We start from the raw sequence: 20,723 nt of genomic DNA on the forward strand, positions 1-20,723 counted from the left end.
AACAAAGCCTCATGAAATTCTGCAGCTTTTAGTTAGTTAGCTGTTTTTAGCATATCACTGTCAGCACTGCTGGCTTAAAATTCCCTTTGTGCTGTGTAGCCTCATTCATTGTGAAAAGTGTATTTTTTTTTTGACTGTTCTATATTTGTAGTGCACTGCATATAGCCAAACTTGTCTGGAGTAACACACTTGTGCGCTAAAAAGGCAAGTGTGAGAGTCAAATATGCAGGCAGAACAACCTCGTAGAGTTATTAGTTTATAGATGACATTTATTTTTAAGTTTTTGAATATGTGGAATGTAAAATTTTGCACTTAGATGGGCAACTAAATTGGAAGGAGTTATAATAGCCTCCCCTCCAGTGTCCAGACTTTCACCCACTAAAGAGATATTAAATAAAAACTACAATAGGTTCCAGACTGGGTAAATCTGTTTAACTGGTAGCACTGTGCTCCTGTATATCAATTATATAATAGCTAAAATAAATAAACCAATATAAGTTCTGGTGATGTTGCCTTAATGCAGGTGAGAGTTTATGTCTGATGTGTCTGGTCCAGGTAAAGGCATTCTCAGCACTGGCAGTCAGAGCAGCTTACGAGGAGCGTTCCCCGAGTCCATCCAGGAGGACTCCAGATTCGAGGAGCCCCAGGAGTTTCGTACACGCTGCAACAGCATGGCGGGGAGCCTGCAGAGGAAGCCGGGGGAAGGCGTCGTCATGGTTCCCACACGCCGCCGTCACGCTAGCGCACCAAATCATGTTCAGCCATCTGATGCAGACAAGAACCGCACCATGCTCTTTCAGGTAGAGGAAACTGGATGGAGGAAAGTGCTGTGCTGTACCGTTGCTAATGTGCTGGTATCAGAATGAGTGAGACAGCTTCTTATCTCTTTGTGGAAATGACTGTTAAAGCTCAGTCCGTTCAACACAGGACACTCAAAACAGCACTGTTCTCACATTAAAGGCTTTGGTTTAGTATGCACTGAAGTGACTGGCCAGGGCCCTGAAGGGGTCAAATTACATGCAATAAAATAAAAAGGGATGTCCACCCTATGGGTCTGGGTATGCAGTGAACAGAGGTGCTGACTGGGCATTTTATTTTCCACATTTTGGATTTACTCCACCATTTTCAATGAGATGGATGGCTGCTTTTTTTTTTTTTCCTCTTTTTTTGAGTTACTCATGCCAAACCATAATTTGTTTCGAAGAACCTGTTTCCATCTGTCACACCAGAAAACCAAATGGTCGCACTGTCTGTCACCGAGACCTCCTTTGCGTGGAGTGTAGCTGCTGAGGTTGCCGCTGCTGCAAATCACTTTTATGTGCACGTGGCTGGCAGCTATAATGTACAGACCAGCTTGGCCCGGTGTAACTGCTCCAGTTAATAAGGCCGTAACTCCTGCGTGAAAATTTGACTTCAGCACTGCTCCTGTGAGAACTCACGGCCGCTGCTTTATGAAAAACATGCGGGCAGCAGTGTGAGCCAGCTGCCATTCCTCACACACCATGCCTGTTTCCTCATGAAGCTAAATTTAAAAACTAGAGCACAACGCTCAATGTGATACTCTACGTAACAGTCAATTACTGGGAAAAATCATTGGTGCAGACTTGCTGACCCCGATTTTGAGCGTGCGCGATCGGGTCTCAGAAGAGTCGTAGTCGTGTTTTGTTGCTTTTCATGCGTCTGTTATGAGTTCTTGCATCACTCTGTGTGACCGTATCCTTCTGTGTTTCATAGGTTGGACGCTTTGAAGTAAACCTTATAAGCCCTGACAGTAAAACAGTGGTTCTGGAGAAGAACTTCAAAGATATCTCATCCTGCTGTCAGGTTGGTGTATTTTTACTTGCAATATTTACACTGTAAAGTTCTCCCTTATGTCTCTGCTGCAGTCCTAATCGCAGAGAGGCTTTGCCCATCTTGACACAATAGCAGACTTTTAATGTTTACTCCTTCATTTGGGGGCTGATCTTTATCAGTAATGTAAGAATGTGCTCCTTTTAACTGGTGGTGGTCATTTAGTAATGAAATAGAAATGGATGCCCAGAGTCATTATGGTGCTGTGCTAAGACTGCAGTTTTTCTCATTTGCAATTCTCGACTGAATACAAAGATCCACAGTTATCCCAGCCCTCTTAGGCCCGTTTGTCTTTTGTCCTATATTTCCCAGGGTATCAAGCATACTGATCATTTTGGATTCATCTGTCGGCACCAGTCAGAGTCTGGTCCCAGTCAGTATGTGTGCTATGTTTTCCAGTGTGCCAGTGAATCCCTGGTGAGTCTCAGAAACGATCGAAGTGAAATTCTTAAGTGCAAATGTGCCGAACAACTTCTCTTTCTTTGTGCATGCGGTCACGCGCGCCCAACATCCGTCTGTGTGTTTCAGGTGGATGAGGTGATGCTGACCATGAAGCAGGCCTTCACTACAGCAGCAGCCTTACAGAGCAACAAAACCCAGATCCAGCTGTGTGAAGCCTGCCCCATGCATGACCTGCACAAGCTCTGCGAGAGGATTGAAGGTAAGTCACGCGAACCGAGTCAGACATCCAGCACTTCTCTAAGGTTTGACTCATGAATATATTGATATATGTTGCACGCTCTGGTTCTCAGAGCTAAAGCGAGTTAAAGAGTGCAGCTACTTCCTCTTCTCTGTTTCCAGGTCTCTACCCACCTAGAGCAAAGTTATCCATCCAAAAATATCTCTCCCAGCTGACCGACAATGAGCAAGCTGAGATTTTTGAGCGAGTTCAGGTAAAAAAGAAGACTTTTTTTTTTTTCTTTTCTGGCAACATAAGTGACACTTTAACAGTTTTTTTTTTCTTTTTAGTGATCACTTTGTTATAAACATATTATTTTTTACAGATATTGATTCACGCTTGAGTGTTTGTGTATTCATTTCTACAGAGACTGAAGCCTGGGTCAGACCAGGATGAGAATGAGCTTGTGATACTCCATCTGAGACAGCTCTGTGAAACCAAACAAAAGTCCCACCTCCACACTGGAGAGGCCCCTCAGGTAAGGGCCTGAGAAAGCGTATGGGCCAAAAAGATTTACAGCTAAAAAAAAAAAAAAAAAAAAAAAAAAAAAAGTATTTCTGCTGCAAGAACAGAGATGAACATCTGGTGACTTCACAGTTGTAAATTGATTTGTGTGGTTTTACTCTAAAACTTTAAATCTGAGAGAGGTCAATTCAGACCCCAGAGGTTTCTGAAAATTACTCAGTTTTGTGTGAAATGGCCTAAAATTCAATTTCTCAGGCCTCTGGACCTCATTGCCTACAAGGTTTTGTTATCCTAAGGTTTTGTTTTGGACTTTGTGTTGATAAAGTTGCATTTTTAAGAAGATAAGGCCGCTGTAAAGACAAAGGAAGTCGATCACAACAAGGCAGTATGAGTCTCTGAATTTCAGCTAACAGGCTGAGCTGTATTTCCTATGGCTGCTTCATTTCTGTGAGTAATCATAAGGTTTCTGGAAATTCTCGATGGTAAAAGAACAGTTTAGCTGCCGTCTTAAATGTAAAGTTTGTTGCTTCCCACCTTAGATGCATAATGTCCCTCTGCCTGAGACCTCCAGTGAACCACTGTTTACATTCCATAAGTTTCAGAGAGGAAAACATGACATTGAAATTATGAGGAGATTGTGGATAATTACTGTGGAAGGATATATCCTGAGGGGTTTGCATGCTAAATATTATCACTCATAGGGCAGATCTCCAGCAGCAGTACCGCTTTTGTTAAAGCAGTTAGTAACTATTGGCTGTCTTTATCAGGGGGTCTGCTGCTGTATTGGTACACTGAAGCTGTTCAGTCACTGCAGTCTCATTTATTATTATTATTTTTCACGTTTGTCTTTTGCTGTCCAACAGAATGCAGGAAACAGCTCAGCAGCAGGAGATGGCACAGCCACCGGCAGCCGCTTTAAGCTTGATATTTTCAAGAATAAAGCACGTTCATCCCTCACTAGCTCTCTGGAGAATATCTTTGCAAGGGTGGGTCTGATTCTTTGATATTTTTTATTTTTTATTTTACATGTTTCCTTTCTGCCTTATCTTCCCTGTTTCCTGCCATTATTTTATTGTGACCATTTATTTACTTCTCCAAGCTTATCCCCGTCTTTCACGTCTCCAGGATGGACAGAATATACATTAGCCACCATGCTGTGTACCTCTTATTTGTCTCCCTGCTCAGCCTTTGCATAAGTAGCTGTTTCTGCGTCACTGTCATCATGGGGATTTAGATTGACCCATATCGGCCAGTGAGACGGCAGAATAATTCCTTAATAGAGGCATTCAGACGATCAGAGAACTCTGCTGCCATCTGTTATTATCTTAGAGACTTGGCTGAACGATAATGCTGTTACCAAGCGAGGAAGCATTTTCCCTTTGTGTTTCTTTCTGGTTCTGGTCTGTTTACTCTTTTGCTGACAATACCAGCTGTTCTTTTTTTTTTTTTTTTTTTCTTTTTGTCAAAAACAATTGTGTAAAAATTGTTTTTAAATAGTTTTTTTTTTTTTTAAATATAAATTTACCCACTTGTATTTTCACAACTTCTGTACAATCATCTCTGTCACCAGGGTGCCAGTCGAATGCGAGGCCGCTTGGGAAGCATGAGCAGTTTTGAAAGAGTAAGTGTCCTTGAGGATGAACATGAGAATTCCCAGAGCTTCAGTCGGGGGACTCTGGGAATTCTCACGTTTTACTCAGTAACTTCTAAAAGCATGCTATATTCCAACTGTGTCCTTGGGAAAGGGGGAGTGTGATAAGAATACTTTCACTTTCATCAGTGTCAGTAGGTGGATCCGCCAACAGTCCACCTCTCACCAGGAGAAATGATTTTTTTTTGCTACATTTTTTATGATGAAGCTGCAGTGGCCAAAGGGCAGAACTGTACAAGAGGGAATGTGTGTACAGAGCTGTTAGTGAGCCATTTAAGGCTGTTGGCGCTCTTGTGGTTACTGCTGTGCAGAATGTGGAGTGAGAGTGTGATGTAGTCCCTCTGACGCCCCATCAGTCATGATGAGTTTTAGCAGTGCTCTGCAATGATGAGCAAGTAAACAATCAAAGGCAAATTAGCCAAATCAGAGACACTTTCTATTTGCCAAGGCCGGAAACACTTCATTTACAGTCTGCAGCCTAAACCAGGCTCGATACGGAGGTTCTGGCTGGTCTGGTCATTATTTTGTAATTCAATATTTGTAAATAATTAAAGAGGTTCTAACTGAGTTTAATGTTGTATAAACGCTTTGAAATGCAGCAAAAACATTTGTGACTAAAATGCTGATGCAGTATGGGGATGCACACAATATGCAGCATATATTACACAGTACTGTGCAAAAGTCTTGAGTCACCCCTCATTTCTTTGTTTTTCTAGGAAAAAGGAGATACAGCAGTTTATTGAAACATATATAAACATACAGAGAAGTACAGTATATGAGGGAGAAACAGAGTTTGTACAATTCTGACGAGCTTGAATGTCAATATTTGGTGTGACCACCTTTATTTTTCAGCACAGCCTGAACTCTCTGAGGCAGCTTTCTTGGCATTTCTTTAAGTAGTCTTCAGGAATAGTTCTCCAGGCTTCTTGAAGGACATTCAAAGCTCTTCTTTGGATGTTTCTGCCTTTTGTTCTCTGTCAAAATGATCCCACACTGCTTCAATAATGTTAAGGTCTGGGCTCTGGGGATGCCAATCCATGACTGATAGTGTTCCCCTGTGTGTTTTTCTATCCAGATATGTTTTTACTGCACTGGCAGTGTGTTTCGGATCATTGCCATGCTAAAAAATGAAGCTGTTGTCAGTCAGAGCTTTCCAGATGGTGGATCAAGATGTAACATTGCATTCATAGCTCCATGAATTTTGACAAGATCTCTAGCACCACTCACTGAAATGCTTCCCCCATACCCCCACTGTGTTTTACAGATGGCTGCAGACACTCACTGTTGTACCTCTCTCCTGACCTCCTCCATACATATTGATGACAATTTGAACCAAAAATTTCAAATTTGGATTCATCACAGCATCAGACCTGTTGCCACTGATTTTTCAGTCCAGTTCTTGTGTAGTTTGGCATACCTCAGCCTTTTCTCCCTGTTTCTCTTCCTTCCACTGAGACATTTCTGATGAGGCTTCAGTGAACAGTAGATGGATCAACTGAAGGCTCAGATACATCTCTCAGGTCCTGTCTCAGGTCTTTGGTGGATTTTTTTCCCCCTGTAAGACTTTCAGATACTGTTCGTCTGCTGTAGACATTTTTTGTTTTTGTTTTTTTTAGGCCTCCAACTTCTTCTTTTGTCCTCCAAATGTCCAGTTTCCTCAGAGTGTTTAAGGATTACACATTGCACATCATGTTGAGATCTGCCCAATTCTCTGCTAATAGTTCTTTGGGAATCACCTTGTTGGTGTATAAATACTATTTTTATGCCTGTCAAGCTTTAACATTTGTATAGATTCAACTGAAGAAATGGGAACAAATTATGTTTTTGTGACAGGCTACTAACAAAAAACATCAACAAAAACATGGTGGGCTGCACAGACTGGACTGAAAATGAGCGAAAAAGCAGCCAATGTCCAAAGAAGACCTTCACAAAGCCTGGAGAACTAGTCCACTTAAATAATAAATTAAAAAAAAAAATACAAGAAAGAAGCCTGACTCCTTGGAAGCAAAGTGTACCCATCTTCTGACGGCTGCTTCCAGCAGGATCACGCACTATGTCCCAAAGCACAAATAATCTCAAACTGGTTTCTTGAACATGACAGTGAGTTCACTGCACTCAAATGACCTCCACAGTTGCAGGACCTCAGTTCAATAGAGCACCTTTTGGATGTGGCGGAGCGGGAGATTCTCCTCATGGATGTGCAACAGCAAATCTGCAGCAACTGTGCGATGCTATCATGTCAATATGGACCATAATCTTTGAGGAATGATCCCATCATGTTGTTGAATCAATTCCATGAAGAATTGAGGCAGCTCTGAAAGCAAAAGGGGTCCAACCCAGTACTCGCAAGGTGTAACTAATGAAGAGGCCAGTGTGTGTGTGTGTGTGTGTAAACTGCATTAATATGTTTCAAAAATCCCCCAAACCATAAACGCTCTAATTAGCTGAAGTGACACCTGGCAGGCAGGTTGTTTCAGTTGTAAAGTTGGGCACAACATTCAAATCTACAGGGACTGACTCGCTTCTCAATTCACCATTGGAAGAGCTGCAGTTTTTGTCGCGTTGACTTTATTTTTCAGCCCTTAGATGTTGATGCTTTGCTGAAACCTGACTACATTACACACAGCGTAACTTGCCATAGCCTCAATTAGCGATTATGTGCAGGTACAGAGTGCGATAACCTCACTGTTTCTAATTCTAAAAGGCCTTCCTCAGCCAACACTTGAGGTAATTTATTACAACTGCCTCTAGAGTCACAAAGCTGCTCACATATACAGTAGTACAGACCTTTAAGGGTTAAAAACTGCAGAAAATGTCTTTTACTGAACCCATAGATATATGAAATGTCCTCTTCTTGTGCGTCATCTATTTTACTTGATGGATTAATTCTGTCATGTCAGATTTACTGAAAATATTAACTGCCAAGTAAGGAAGATTATTAGCAGCAGTCTTCAAGTGGCAGCTCCAAGGGTTGAGGAATTTATTAAGCTACTATATCTCTTTCTTTGTCTGAGATGAACAGCGCTGGCTGTTGGACACTTTAACAAATGTAATTAATCATTTATAGTTGCAAGGACATATATGATTTTAGTTTATGATGTTCAATTAAAAGTAGGTGTCATTCAGATGTCTTTAAAGTGTCAAAAAAAATGCTATGTTAAAATTCAGGGGGAAAAAAGCTGCCTTGGTTGTGATTAAGTGAGTAAGTCGCCTCATGGGGATTCTGTCAGGATGTGATGTCCTGGTGAAAAGGAAATCCCTCTCAGGATGTCCAGTTATGCATCTGCTGAACCGTGTCTGATCTGGATGTGTCTTCTCAGCCCCGCCATAAGAGAGAATATTCTGATTTGAGCCAGCTGACCTGATCATTGTTTCTTAAAATAAGAAATTGCATCAAGCTGTTAGTCGACATCACAGTCTAGCGTGATTTGCAAACAGGTTTTTAATGTGATCAGCAGTAGCTACAGCTGATCTAATTATTAAAAAAAAAAGTGGATTGAAAGAATCAGGGTGATACAACCCTGCGATTCACCCTGAAACGTCAGCTCTTAAATAGGGAGGTCTCTGAAAGCACCGTGGATGCTGATTGGAGGGTTTTGATGTTGAGCTGCGTGTCACCAAGGTCCTCCCCTCCAATGGTGCGCGATGCTGTGAATCACAGGACGTTGGCCATTAGAATACAATAGATGTGGGAGTTGTACCAGCAGACATGAGGCAGCACAGAGTGATAGTGTTGAGTATAAAGTTGAACCACGGATTGAGACTTGCTGTGGGTTTTGGTTGAATAGGTGAGTGCAGATGTGTGATTCGAGTCATTGAGAGTGTTTTTTTTTTTTTTTGGCTGGGAGCTGTGTTGTGTAGTTTGACTTCCAAGGAAATTAGGACTGATTATCACTCTTTGATTTTTGCCTTCTGTCACTGACTTTATTGGCCTGTGCAGCTCTACAGAAAATGTTGAAGGCTAATCAGATTATTTATTTGGTTTTTCGTGATTTTCCCATTCCTTCATCGTTTAATCCTTAGAGACTCAGGAAATTTAACCTTTCATAAAAAAAAAAAAAAATATATATATATATAAATGCCATTAAATATGCATCACTGTCAAACAGTTTTAAGTATGACTACTTCCCGCCTTACACGTTCTGCCCTCTTCAGCAGGATGAGGAATCTCCTGGTCACTCCCCCCCAGGTTCCCCTACGGCCTTCCCAGACGAAGACCCGGAAGCTGGGTTTCAGTTTCGTCGGCGCGCTCACACCTTCAGCCATCCACCTGTGAAAAAGCGCATCTCCTTCGAGGGCCAGTTGCCCATCCAGAGCAAACAGGCTCCGCTTCGCAGACAGCACTCCGTCAACCCAGAGCTGCTGCAGAGCAGGTAAATGAAACTTTGGCAGTTAATCACACGCTGCAGTTTCATGCTTAAGAGAGAGGAATGGTTCTGCAGCTCTTTGGTGATCCTGCAGGAGTTAATGTTGCATCTGTTTGCGGCTGTACAGAGATTTTTTATTTTTTTTTTCCCCCACTGATCTGTTTGAAGATTTGTTTAAAGATATAGGCTAATGCAAACTTAATAATTAGAACTGATTGCTTTTCTTTTAATCACTTTAACACAGTTAATCACTTTAACAGTGTGCGCACAGACAATGTAATCTATTTGCAGCACTTTGATCAGTCCGTAATCTCTTCACCTCCTGCTCCCCTCTCCTCGAACAATAGCATCACAAGTTTCCTGTCACTGTTTTGATCCCTCATAAGCTGCCCTTTGTTTTTTTTTTTTGTTTTTTAATTTTATTTCTGTGCTTGGACCGAAAACTCTTTCTTTTGTGTAATGCTTGTCTTTATTTGTGGGCATTTCATGTTGGGCCCACCCAGTCCCGTGGCTGTTTCGAGAACACGCAGTGTTTCGGAGAGCGAGTCCTCCTTCAGCCTTCCCTCCTCCTTCACTGCTCCCACTTTCCTGAAAAGCTTTTACCAGGGCTCCCTGGGCTCCCTGAGCTCCCTGCCTGACAGTGGGAGCCTCAAGAGGTGAGAGGGGGGATGCTCAGGCAACCCCCCTTGCTTAGACTGAAATGCACCGACCAGGGACTTGACAAAGTCGGGGATAAGATGGGTGGGAGGGACAAGCTGTTCTTTGCTGGCAGTAGCCATATACTTATTGGCTGTCAACTTTTTTTTTTTAACACCCAGCTTTACTGTCTTGTATCTTTCTACCTTTTTCTGTACATACAAAGCAAATTCTCATTGGGAAAAATATCATATAACATTTTCTTTTTCTTCTCCACACCGTCTATGCAGCTGGAGCCATCCTCTTCCCGTTTCGCTCGGCAGGGGGGATGCTGATACATCCCTCCCTTGTTGTATTTGCATGCGCATTGCAAGCTTTTTGCTCAGCAAACTATCCTTAAGCTGGATTTATACGTCTCACAACTGGTGCAAGAATTGCTACATCATGCTAAGTGGACTTCCTGATATGTTTATGTTCAGCAGTTGCTGTTAATGGTTAGCTTCACATATAAACAAATATGGTATGTTTGCTACTTGATAGTGCAACAATAAGATGGTGATGAATGAGAGGTTTAAAAGACACAGCGCTGGACAGACTTGGAGGCCTAGTTTGCTTTGTGCTGTACTGTATGATAACTTTAGTCCTTAAGGACTTGGTTAGCTGGAAAACATAGCAGGAGGTAGTAGGTCAAGAGAAGAATTTTAATCTGTTAAATAGACAGTGTTACATGTGTAGAACAATCGTTGTCTCAGTGACGTTTTGTTTCAATCCAAGGTCACTTCCTGTTTTTCACTGCCCACATGACCGACGGGCTCTTATGTGCTAAACAAGCTCGCCAGCTCTGGCAGGGATGCGATACTGAGGCACGAAGTGCTCATTTCTTGTGGAGACTTCGATCTTCACTTTCAAAGGGACATTTTGAATTAAAATTTGCTTGAATTTTCACAACCCTCTTTTTGTTCTACAAGGTTGGTAATTGTGCGCTTATGTAGAAAATCTCTGTTGGCATAAATGAGAAATGGGACATTCAGCATTCAGTTCAGCAGCACCAGCCAAGTTTGCAGCAGCGTTCATCACGGTCAGCTTTTACCGGCATTTGCTCAGTCGGAGGAAGAACGTTTACTATGAGGCAGGGAAGTATTTCAGTACCTCTAAATGCTGATTTTTCATTTCCACTTACTAAACCAACTTCTTTTTCAGCAGATGAACACGCATGCATGCACCTCAGCTGTGGCTGATGTTGCTCTTTTACACACTGACTGTGAGCTGCTGCTTTATTAACATTTACACTTGGAATGAGTTAGTGGCTGTTTAAGCTTCATTTTGACTATTTCTTATCAGTCCAGATAGCCTATATTATGTTACCTCTGTGGCATATGTGTGTGTGTATGCTTAAGGTTGTGTGTGTTTGCATTTGTAAAAGGGTGCTGAAAAGAGTCGGTGTAAACTGACACCTGACTCGTCTATCAGGTGTCTCTGACGCTGCTGTTTTTCTCTCGTAGCAATGGTGAAGGCAGGAAGAGGACTCTGTCTGGCTGTAGCAGTGACTCGTTGAGTGGAGGTCTCCCTCTGAACCCACGCAGGGTCTCCTGGAGACAAAAGATCTTTCTGAGGGTTGCGTCACCCATGAGCAAGCCGTCTGCATCCATGCAGCACACAGGTCTGGTACCTCAATCCTTCTAATAGTTCAAGAAGCACAGAGCATAAGCTTTGCATGCAAAATTATCCACAAATTAGCAGAAGCTTCTGTGATATTACAATTCTGCAAACAGTTTAAAATTCCAGGCATGTATGTGAAGACTGTGAGGGGATAAAAGAGAGCAGAGAGAAAACAGTGATTTTTTTTTTTCCCAATTTTTATTTATTAATAATTTTTAATTTATTTAGAAAGAAAATTCTTGACTTTTTTTTTTTTTTTTAGCTTTGTCTCCAACTTCTAAGTAAAACATCCGTCTCTGGGATGTGATTCCCTCTTCTTTTTTTTTCTTTTTTTTTGTCTGTCTGCTTTTGGTGCAGTTCAGTTAAAATTGGACTGGCTTTATTGGAGCTCCCTGCTGTGCTTTTGCTGCACTGATGAGAGCAGTGAGACTGAACTCCACATGCTGTAAAACCAAAAACAGATCAGAGGCTAAAACAGGCTGAATGCCTTATATACAGCTATATAATACTCTGTAGACTTCCACTGCAGAAGATCTTTTCTAAGACTTAATGTATTTTCTTTATTTACCTTCTTTTGGATGTTGTGTTTTAGACAACTGTGACACTAGGGAGCTGTTGCCCCTCTCTCCTCGTGCCTCATCTCTGGACCCTTTGGGTAACCTGCTGTCCCAGGCAGGTGACCCAGGGTCAGAGAAAAAGTCAAAAAGGACGGCAGCTGACTACCGGGCCCTCTGGAAGACGGCCATCCACCAGCAGATCCTCCTGCTGCGCATGGAGAAGGAGAATCAGAGACTTGAAGGTGAGTCTAAGTTACCAACTATACACATGGAGTATGATGGCCTTGAGCAGAGCCTGCTTCTAGGAATGAAGTCTTTTTGCAGTAATATCAGAAGTTTACTTTGATTCGAGGTGCGTTATTTTTTTTTTTCTCTGCAATAACTGGTAGTATTTATAAATTGTCACATGGCTGCTGATCGAAAGCTTCTCACCTTGGATATTATTGAGATATATTGAGCTAGGAAGATATTTATTACAGTAATAATTTAGACTCCTGTCTCATTGCCTCACCTGCCACCAGAGTTTTACACTCGTTCCTTACCCTGCACTCCAACCCTTAAAGTCTTGTCATTCCTAACTGAAGGTTTATGAGTGTGGACGGAGATTAAAGAGCTGGATTTAGCAACTCGTTAAGCTCTTTCATTTTTGTTTGTTTTGAGTAGTCCGGTATTGTCACATTGGTTTGGCACGCTTGAGCAAAGCTACATTTAGGGTTTGCAGATACACAGATATATCTAGAAGCAGTTGCTTTAACTTACAGTGAAGCATCCTTTATTAAAAAACCCAGCAATAATAGCAGCAGCAGTTCAGAATTCAGGAAAATAAGGGTTCAAAGCTTCTTTTTACAACAACTTGGGACAGCTAAAAGCTAATTCATTATGAAAAGTTTATCTTCAATAAAGTTACCCTTAAAATGCTAAAAATACCCCCTAAGATAATAACATTTTTATATATGCCCAGATCAAACCATGGACACAAAAATCCATTAATGTATTGCTGCCAGTGAAAATGACACACAAAAGAAGTGCTATGTGGAGCCTTTATATTCTGAACACCAACACGTCTCTTTCCCTTTGTTTGTTACTATGACATCAATGCTGGTCTGAGGACCTTACTGTGAATAACTATTTAATAGAAGGTAAGCAACATAAAAGGAGCCTTTGGGATAAAAGCAGATGTTTTGCATGCTTTCGGTGGCTGGTTATTGTACCATTTGTTTTAGCGTCTTTGGTTTGCATGTTAATCATACTTTATGATTTCTTTTATCTTTTGTACTCCTGCTATGTTATTTTAAGTTTCTCCGTGTCTATAGCAGCCTGTGTTTATGTGGAAGAGCTTTCCATTGTAGCTAGTGATTAAAGGTTGAAGCCGCGAGCCGCTGTATCCACACTTTCTCTCCAGTGTGATGTATTTTAATCACTGTCATTCTGTTTTACAAATACAGGATATTAGGGGCTTATTTCTAAATTGTTGGCCTTTGGTCTTGATTTTTTTTTTTTTTTTTTTTTTTTTCTGGTGTGAAAACAGACTCTAAATTGGACTAAATTGTATTCAATATGAGTCTGCCTCTTTTTATACTAGTGTTATATATTTTGTTGCAGCGAGCCGAGATGAGCTGCACATCCGCAAGATGAAGCTTAACTACCAGGAGGTGAGCCAGTGCTCCAAAGATGCACAGGCTTTGTGGGAGAGAAAATTGACAGCCCCAGGCAGAACGACAGTCCCACAAGACAAGGAAGAAATGTATCGCGCCCTCTGCCAAGGTGAGAGGCGCTAAAAAAAAAAGACACAGTATCACCAGTGGCATGTAAACAGTGCTATGAATAAATCTGAAACATCCTATAGGATAAAAACAAACAAACATTGTAAGTTAACATTGTTTCTTTTATTTCTGTTGTGGTTCTTTGTGTACAGGAGTTCCAAAGAACAGGCGTGGGGAAGTCTGGTTGCTCCTTTCCCATCAACACCGGCTGCGTCATAGACTCCCACCACGCCAGCAGGCCCCGGATACCCCCTACCATGACCTGCTCAAACAGCTCACCGCACAGCAGCATGCCATTCTGGTCGATTTAGGTGCGCACTGGACCAAGAAAACCCAAAGAATTTAATACAAGATACAGAAACAGTTCTACATACATAGATTTTTATCTATGCGCAGTCATGTGAAAAAGAGTGCAACCCATGATTCAGGAACTTGTAGACCCGCCTTTAGCAGCAACAACTTGAAGTCATTTTCTGTTGGCCTGCTCTTCTTTACAGCGTTGCTTCAGTTCATTGAGGTTTGCGGGCACTCGTTTATTCACAGCTTTCTTAAGGTCCAAATTTTCCAGGTGTGCTTGTCCTGTTACATGACTCCATTTTGGCCAAACTTTAGTTGTCAGACAGACGGCCTCACATTTGACTCAAGAATACGTGCGCCCAGATCCCATGGCTGCAAAACACGCGCAAGTCATCACCCCTCCACCACCGTGCTTGACAGTTGGTATGAGATGCTTGTGTTGATATGCTGCGTTTGGTTTTCTCCAAACATGGTGCTGTGCGTTATGACCAAACATCTCCACTTCGGGCTCATCTGTCTAAACGGCGTTGTTCCAGAAGTTTGTTCATATGCAACATTGTAAATCTAACCTCTGCTGCTGTGTTCATTTTAGGGAAAAGAGGCTTTCTCCTGGAAACCCTTCCAAACGAGCTTTTTCTGACTGTACGGTTATGAACTTCAACATTTAACAGGCTAACTGAGGCCTGTGGAGTGTGAGCTGTAGCTCTTGGGTGTTTTGCAGTTTCTCTGAGCACTGCACATTCTGATCTTTGGGGTGAATTTGCTGCATGGTAGCTTTGTGCTAACACACACCTGAATCCTCCAGAGCAGCAAAGTGCTCACACTTGCTGCTGATCGGTTAATTAAGTGTATTTGATTAGCAGCATCTGGATGCTATTGGCTCTCTTAATTCCAGTGGAAACAGTAAGGTGTGCTTGATTTTTCACAGGACTGCATAGAGAGAGTTTCTTTTTCACATGCTGTTCATACAGGTCAGAAATTTTAGGACAGCTCCTGCAGGTCTGTCTGCTGAAAACAGTAGTTTCTGCTGTCGTTGAATGATTATTATTATTGTTCTTAGCTTTATTTGTTAATTACAAAAATTTGGCAAAATAATTTGGCAATTACAAAAGGATCCCTACTTATTTTTTTCTCCCATTGAAGCTCACAGATGTAAATATCTGTCTCTCTCACTAGGCCGGACCTTCCCCACTCACCAGTACTTCTCAGCCCAGCTTGGTGCGGGGCAGCTCTCCCTCTACAATCTCCTGAAAGCTTACTCTCTGCTGGATACAGAGGTACATACTGTAATCTGCACAGTGCATCGCTTTTAGGCCCATACTGTGATGATTGTCATGAAATTTGGAATGCACAGTGTGACACCCCCCCTTTTTTTTTTTTTTGTGCTGCACAGGTGGGGTACTGCCAGGGTATCAGCTTTGTGGCTGGAGTGCTGCTCCTCCACATGAGTGAAGAACAGGCCTTTGACATGTTGAAGTTCCTCATGTATGACCTCGGCATCAGGCGGCAGTACAGACCTGACATGGTCTCTCTGCAGGTCAGCGGATGGAACGCACAAATTCATCATAGCTATCTAGCTTCTTCTAGCTTCATTGTTGCATAATAATTAATAACTTTATCAGACCAAATCCATTTGTGTTCATTTTGTATTGCAGGAATATAAATAATATTTGAAAATGTTAATCTCCGGTGCCACCTCTGGCTGTATCACAAGACAGCGGTGTGCACAATAATGCATGCAAATGTCCCTGCGCTGAATGTGGCTTCAAGTTTAAACAAATTCCAATCATTTTAAACTGTTACACAGTAACAAGCATGCTGGACTTTTAAATTCACTCTTCAGCTGTTACTGACTGCTGCACAAAGCCTTATGTGGGTTTTTTTTTTTTTTTATTAGTTACCAACAGCAAACAGCAGTTAAGTGTCTCCACCTCTTAGTCAAACCACTCCTGCTCTGTTGGTATCAGTTAAACATCATCTGACTTCACTGCAGTTAAAGCATCAGCAGGCGTGGTAATGTTTAATCCACTTCAAGTAACCATTTAGCCAGGCTGTTGCCCCTCAGTTCTCTATTTCCTGCTGGGTTTACTCTTTCAATCCAAAGTTTGTAAAGTCAGGAGGAGTTTTGGCTGTTCTCCCTGTACAGTGGTTCAGTTTGGAGAGGTAAAGCTATTTTTTTTCTTTATAACTGTCAGGAAATTGTAAAACTTCTGCTTCCCTTTCTATCAGCTGTGCTTTTCACTACTACGAAAGTGTACAGATCATCAAATGTCTGGCCTTGACGCGTGTCTGAACAAGCCTATAAAATAATACTGGTAATACTTAAGGAGCTCTATGTTTGGCTAAAGGTTAGTTAGCCACCTAGATTGCTCTGTGATACTCTGTTAACAGATCCTGACATACCAGTTTGACGCTGCATGTTTTGACCTGACTCTGTGTAATCTGTGTGTGCAGATTCAGATGTACCAGCTCTCCAGACTGTTGCACGACTATCACCGCGAGTTGTACAATCACTTCGAGGAGCACGAGATCTGCCCGAGCCTCTACGCAGCGCCGTGGTTCCTCACGCTCTTTGCCTCGCAATTCCCTCTCAGCTTTGTATCCCGCATCTTTGGTATATATATAATTATTTATATTAATAGCTTGTTTGCTCACATGCACAAAAGAGGATACGATCGTGTAATTGTTTGCTAATCACTGAAGCTTGAGGAAAAACTGTGCAAAGCACAGTTAGTTTATGTATAACTGTGCCTGTTCTTTTTTTTTTATTTCAGATTTTGTGTTTGTCGAGGGGACTGAGGTGATTTTTAAAGTGGCCCTCTGTCTGCTGGGCAGCCATGAGGGGGAGATAGTGGAGTGTGACAGCTTTGAGAGCATTGTGGACTATCTGAAAACGACACTCCCCACCCTCACTCAGACACAGATGGAGCAGACCATTGCTAAGGTACAGAAAAGGATGTGCAGTCCCAGCTTATTAAACAAACTAATACATGTAATACAAGACTCCCCATACAGGCACATTTTTCTTCACCTCACTGTTTTCGTACCCGGGCATGATAATGAGTTGTCATTCAGTGACGTCTGTGTCTGTCTATGGATTGACAGGTAATGGAGATGGACATCTCAAAGCAGCTGCAAGCATATGAAGTGGAGTACCACGTTCTGCAGGACGAGATGTTAGATTCTGGACCGCTGCCTGATGACTCTGAGCGGCTTGACAAGCTAGAGAAGACGAATGCACAGCTGAAGAAGCAGAACATGGAGCTGCTGGAAAAACTTCAGGTGAGCAAGAGAAGGTTCAAAATCACTTTTTGATCTTCTGTGAGAACCCCGCCCCCTTCTCTGGGTGTTACTTTTACTTTAGTGTGACTATGAGGCAAACATTTTAATATAGTGTCATTGTGCGGAGACTTATAAGCCAGTAGTAGTGCCTAAAACTACCTATAGATGGCACTAAAACACAAGTTAAAACCACAATGGAAATGTGTGGAAGACAAAGGGACTTAAAGCTGCACGCTCTGCAGATACTATAAAGTAAAGTCGCACCTGATGGTCTTCATATTTATACATGTTAAGTAAATATTTATTTCCTCGTGTACCTGTCTCATCTGATTCACACCTATGGTGTTGGAAGTCTGCTAGTACAACACTGAACAAGTGCTTCTGTTTCTGTAAGAAATGAAATAATATTTTATTTCACTTTTAAAGCACTTATGTGCTGCAGTCTGATTACAAGCTGTCCTGACTTTTAGGTTAGTTCTGAGAATTTGTAATGTCTGTATTTTTTTTCTTCTTTCTGTCCAAATGTTAGTCTATGCATCGTACTCTGTATATACAAAGATATGGTGTTTGTGTCCTCCAGGCCGCACGGCAAAAGATCCAGACTCTGGAGACGAGCATGGAGAACTTCCTTTCTCGGGAGAGCAAAATGAAGCACATGATTCGCTCTCTGGAGCAGGAGAGAGCAGCTTACCAGAGAACCATTGAACGCATGCGCTCGTGCCTTCCTCCTGACGCCTTGACAGATGTGGAGATGACCCAGATCAAAACGGGGCCCAATGGGAAAGCCAAAACTGCAGCCAAAAAGCCCTGATGGCAACCAGGGTGCTGGCTGCTGTGGGCAGACGCACAGGCAGATACTGAAATGAACAAATGGAGACTGTGTTTTGTGGAAAGCTGCTGAGCTCCACTGCATTGTTGTACCGTTGTATGAGAGCTACACTTTTTTTTTTTTTTTTTTCTAAATGTGTTTTGTCTGAAGTGGAGACGTGCAGACTGTATAGGGAAATATCTATGTGATATTTGTCAGCAGATAATAGCGTAGTGGGAGGATGGTTTCAACTGTATTAGCAAACAGACTGTTCCCATAGTGCATTGGAGCCACTGCGCGTCTCATCCATTTCACTGCCAGTTTGAAGGTGATTCAAGATACACGCCGAGCTTCACTTCTGAGATCTTTTTGGTTATCATGGGAGTTTTCTGGATTGACACAAGTTAGAGATGGATCTGCTCCTGCAAATCTTTTTTTTTTTTTTTTTTTTTTTTGGAGCACTACCTTCATTCTCAGTAGCACTACAAAAGTAGTGAACAGAAGGTGCCTGTTGGCAAATAATCTTTTGGACCTCAGGGTCAACTTATAGCCATTAGCAGTGTCTTTGATCCTGGAGCGGAGATCACATTGTTTCTGATGTCTTCAAACCCGGTGTCTGCGATGGAAGCGTGGCCTCAGGCTGTTGACACTGCTTTGTTATATCTCTTTTATTCACTTGAAAATTTTGTGAATGTAACTTCTCTCCAAAGATCACAGTGAACATACCACCCCCACCCCCACCGCAGATACATCTGAGGACACATCTGCCATATTAGGCTTTAAACTTCTGCAGATACGTATATAGTATCTTGTTGTTTATCTCTCAGCATCGCCTCACTGCCTTCACGTGAGAGCTCTTTAGTACTTGCACTTGCTGCTTTTAAGGAGGAAGTGTTTCTTCCAAAGCTCAGGCAGGATGTGTGGTTGTCTGCCTTTTCTGTTTCCTGTGTGACTGACCGCGGTGTCGCCTTCTTTTAGCACAAAGATCAGACACTGAGGCAGAGTTCACACTCCCCAGGCGCTGAATAACAGACCAAGGTGGAGGAGTGATCTGAATGTACATCACTTGCTTCTCTCCAGAAAAGTCTGTATGCAATCTTTTTTTTTTTTTTGTGTGTGTGCGTGAGTGTGTGTGAGTTCACCCTGACACAGGTAGCTGGTGTTGTTGTTGTAGAGCTAACGCACAGTGGCAGGTGCTTTGCTGTTTGTCACATGTCCAGCATGTTTGCATTGAAACTCAAGTGTTTAGGCGAGCAGGGAGGCAGTAAAGTAGGGGGAAAAAAAAGAACTTAAATACACTTGAGTGTTCTTCTCACTGGTGGTGAGTCTCTCCTGATACAGGATAATATATACAGTATATAGGCACACATACACACTGTGATGCGAACTGGCTGCCTGTAAGGACAGACAGTTTATGAGTTCAGAGAGTGTCCCTGGCTCCCTCTTTATTTTTGTTTTATCCCACCCCCTGTGTCTGACTCACCATCGCCAGTTTTGATTGAAAGCAAAGCAGTCCTGAGCTTGACTTCACTTTGAGAAATCACCCTTCCTTTTAAACCAAGGTGATGTCTATCAAAGGGGAAAAAAGTACTCACAAACAGTGTCTGTCTGTCTGTTTTCCCGTCCTTGGTGACAAGTCGCGATGACACATTTGTTTGTTTCACTTTTTATTTTCAAATGTCAGTACATGTGGGCATATTCTGTGGCAGACAATGCAGTATGCTGGTGTTAGGAATCCTGTGCAGTTGCGTATACCCAGTGCACAGCAGATGTTCCACACAAGGCCGACGAATCCAGCCTGATGGTCTCTGTCGGGCTGAAAACTGATCTTGTAATTGATGAAGTGATATTGTTCAAATTCACACCAAGCTTTTCATACATAGCAGAGAAATAGCCACGCCTTTTACAGCAGGGATTTTCTAAACCGTTAAGAAAGGAAAACGTATCAAACAAATAATTTTAAACATTCATTCTTCACAGCTCCCCGGCCTCTTTTTTTTTGCCTGTGTTTTGCTTAACAGCAGAAATTGGGAGTCTTTAGAAATAGGTCACTGAACCAAAGATGTGATTGTTTTCCAGAAGCAAATGAATTCATTCAAAATGAAGTGACATCTGTTGGCATTCTTTTGGTTTCTACTCTGACAAGAACTTGAACAGTTACCAAATATTGGTAGTAAAAATATGCTTTAAAAAAAAAAAAAGGTGCATTTTTTTTTTTTTTTCCCCATTGTGTTTATTTTTTGTGCCAAATGTTTAAGGTGGCCTTTGTTTCTTTCATTTCGAGTTATAATAAGAGCTTCTTTTTGATATCAAATGCATAGCACGTTCAGGTACTGAGTCTTGACTTCTGAATAGTGCGTGTATTACTGTGTTTTAAGAAAAGACTGTCAACATGAGGGCTACCAAGAAGCAAAGAAACTGTCATGAATTCTTCAATAAACCTCATCTTGCCTTTTTTTTTTTTTTTCTTTTCTGTTTACTCATGTCCGAATCTCTTTCCTGCACAGTAAGCTCTCATAAAGAAATCATGTTCCTTTAGCAATCCAAGTGTAGGATGTAGCCTCGAGCCCAAATGTCTTTGTGTGTAGACGTATTATTGCGTAAAAGGCCAAGGTAAGCTTCGACAGTTTTAGAGAGTCTATTTAAAGACCTTTCAGGAGTTGTTCTTTTGTTAACGCCTTGGGCGAAGAGAACTACAGTTCTGCAGT

General features: G+C 41.9%; 1 protein-coding gene across 5 annotated transcripts in view; it reads left to right on the forward strand.

Moving 5' to 3' along the window:
* tbc1d4 (TBC1 domain family, member 4) overlaps positions 1-20,471 on the forward strand; it is a 28,458-nt gene extending 7,987 nt beyond the window's left edge. Inside the window, exons 4-24 of one of the 5 annotated variants that reach the window (XM_030758021.1) lie at positions 556-800; positions 1,735-1,824; positions 2,164-2,268; positions 2,380-2,512; positions 2,653-2,744; positions 2,898-3,008; positions 3,859-3,981; positions 4,566-4,616; positions 8,802-9,019; positions 9,517-9,669; positions 11,152-11,309; positions 11,901-12,107; positions 13,002-13,004; positions 13,468-13,629; positions 13,781-13,939; positions 15,102-15,202; positions 15,319-15,462; positions 16,380-16,539; positions 16,700-16,869; positions 17,031-17,207; positions 17,788-20,471. In XM_030758021.1, the coding sequence (XP_030613881.1) occupies positions 556-800; positions 1,735-1,824; positions 2,164-2,268; positions 2,380-2,512; positions 2,653-2,744; positions 2,898-3,008; positions 3,859-3,981; positions 4,566-4,616; positions 8,802-9,019; positions 9,517-9,669; positions 11,152-11,309; positions 11,901-12,107; positions 13,002-13,004; positions 13,468-13,629; positions 13,781-13,939; positions 15,102-15,202; positions 15,319-15,462; positions 16,380-16,539; positions 16,700-16,869; positions 17,031-17,207; positions 17,788-18,018 (2,993 nt within the window). In that variant the 3' untranslated portion in view covers positions 18,019-20,471. The remainder of the gene's footprint in view (positions 1-555; positions 801-1,734; positions 1,825-2,163; positions 2,269-2,379; positions 2,513-2,652; positions 2,745-2,897; positions 3,009-3,858; positions 3,982-4,565; positions 4,617-8,801; positions 9,020-9,516; positions 9,670-11,151; positions 11,310-11,900; positions 12,108-13,001; positions 13,005-13,467; positions 13,630-13,780; positions 13,940-15,101; positions 15,203-15,318; positions 15,463-16,379; positions 16,540-16,699; positions 16,870-17,030; positions 17,208-17,787) is intronic. The other 4 variants (XM_030758022.1, XM_030758017.1, XM_030758020.1 and 1 more) reach the window with 4 other exon arrangements.
* Positions 20,472-20,723: the final 252 nt, after the last annotated feature.

Source organism: Archocentrus centrarchus, chromosome 21, assembly GCF_007364275.1.
Source record: "Archocentrus centrarchus isolate MPI-CPG fArcCen1 chromosome 21, fArcCen1, whole genome shotgun sequence".
NCBI lineage: Eukaryota > Metazoa > Chordata > Actinopteri > Cichliformes > Cichlidae > Archocentrus > Archocentrus centrarchus.